This window comes from Cariama cristata, unplaced genomic scaffold, assembly GCF_000690535.1.
Source record: "Cariama cristata isolate BGI_N322 unplaced genomic scaffold, ASM69053v1 scaffold26816, whole genome shotgun sequence".
Classification (NCBI taxonomy): Eukaryota; Metazoa; Chordata; class Aves; order Cariamiformes; family Cariamidae; genus Cariama; species Cariama cristata.
The window spans coordinates 23,029-24,926 of record NW_009623204.1 but is presented as its reverse complement, the minus strand read 5'-3'; the positions used below and the strand labels follow the sequence as shown (position 1 = coordinate 24,926).

At 51.4% G+C, this 1,898-nt stretch overlaps 1 protein-coding gene across 1 annotated transcript in view; it reads left to right on the top strand.

Annotated features, from left to right (window-relative positions):
• PAX5 (paired box 5) overlaps positions 1–1,898 on the top strand; it is a gene marked incomplete at both ends in the record, with an annotated part of 48,899 nt that overhangs the window by 25,337 nt on the left and 21,664 nt on the right. The window contains one exon of the mRNA XM_009702651.1: positions 863–989. Coding sequence (XP_009700953.1) covers positions 863–989 — 127 coding nt within the window. The remainder of the gene's footprint in view (positions 1–862; positions 990–1,898) is intronic.

Below are 1,898 nucleotides of genomic sequence, written 5' to 3'. Positions count from 1 at the left end.
GAGCCTGCTGGAGGAGGGGGAGATGTGGGGAGGGGGTTGGGGAAGCGCATGGAAAAAACAGAGCAGAAAGAGCAGAAAATCAGTTTTAATTTAACGTAATATTAATCAGCGCAACTTTTCCTGCTGTTTTGTAGCCTTCCTGGTTTCTCCAGCTCCCGCGTCTGGTCTGGAGGCTGCCACAATAAAAAGGCAATTACCAGAGCCTTTCGGACAGGACACCCTTTCAGATTCAATGGCTCTCCCCCTCCCACCCTTCTGTTAGCCATGTGGCTCCCCCCTCCCCAATTTCATACCCCAATGCACAGAGTGACAGAGGCAGGGGATGAGGTTTCTTTGTTTGTTTTTAAAGAGCTAGGACAGAGGTAACAGCGGAGGGGAGGCAGACAACTCAGCAGAAAGCCTGGCTACAGTGGACCAACACTGCCTGTTTCCTATAGCCTGCCTGTCCCAGTCATGTCATAGCAGTCCTCTGCCCCAGCTGTCCTTGTCACTAGGGCAAACACCTCCTGCCTCCGCTCAGCCAAGAGGAGGGGACATGGATTTCCCTTTTCTTCTCCCCTGGGCTGGCACAGGCAGCCACCCCCTTCCCACAGCACTGAACGAAGGCTCAGTCGTACCACAGATAACAGGCTACATCCCTCACCCCTCTTCCCCTTCACAGCAGCACATAGGCGGGTGGGATAGTTCATCCTAGGAACCCCCCCGCAACCCTCTTGTCACTTCATCTTCTCCGTTTCCTCCTCCTCCTCCTCTTCCATCTGTGCAGGGGTTTGCATCTCTCCTCTTCCTCCCCCCCATCTGTACACCCTTCCCTTTCTCCCGGCACATCAATAGCGAGCTGTCTTTCTCCTCTCTTCCCCAGGGTAATGAGTACTCCCTCCCAGCTCTGACCCCTGGTCTCGATGAAGTCAAATCAAGTCTATCCACCTCTGCTAACCCAGACCTGGGGACAAATGTGTCAGGACCCCAGACGTACCCTGTGGTGACCGGTAAGCTGCCTGACCAAACAGCAGAACCAAGCTTTTTCTTTATTTCCCTCATCACCATTAGCTTCTGCTTTTTCTGCTAATGCAAGATATCCCTCTGTGACAAACATGGAAAGACACAGAAAGACCATGGAGAACATAAGGGCTCAAGAGAAGCTTGAAATTCAGAGTATTGGCAGTTTTGGGTTACACCTAGAGGTGCCCAGGTGTGAATCAGGAACTTGTGTGCCCAGTTGGGGCTTAGGGATGGATGTTGGTGGAGGACAGATATGTCCAAATATGCACTGTGATTTTTTTCCTTTGTATCTGAGAAAAAGAGGGTTGTGGCTTACCCACAATCTGCACTTGGTTTTCTCGGGGAGAGATAATAATTTAAGTTTCATTCAGCCCTGGCATTTGCAAACTAAATACTGAGGTCTGTTGAACTGTGACTGCTAAACTCCCTCTTCCTTAAGCCCATGAGTCTCTAACAGCAGCTGGCAAAAGAAATTTGTTCACAGCCTTCCTCCTTCCCTCACATGTCGGCACATTAAACTCAGGAGTGTCTGGGAGAGTAGGAAATGAGAGCAAGTGCACGACAGCAGAGGAATCGGGATGCACAGAAGCAGGAGGCAATTTCTGCAGCAGCTGCTCAACAGAAGCTTCCTCTTGGCTGGTGGCACGTGCAGGACCTGAGCAGCACAGGGTTGTCCTGGGGCTGCAGGGCATGCCATCCAGATACTAGTGTTAGACTGCCTGCCCTGTGCCTATCCAGAGCCATAAGGGAATATTCTGGTGCCACAGCCCTTCTTCTCAGGCTTTAGTTGCCACTGGTCCCTGCTCACACAGTTACCATAGATTTGCACATCTTCTCCTGGGTAGCTAAAGCAGCTGGCAAGGCCCGAGTGACTTGCCCTGTTTGGTATATTCCCA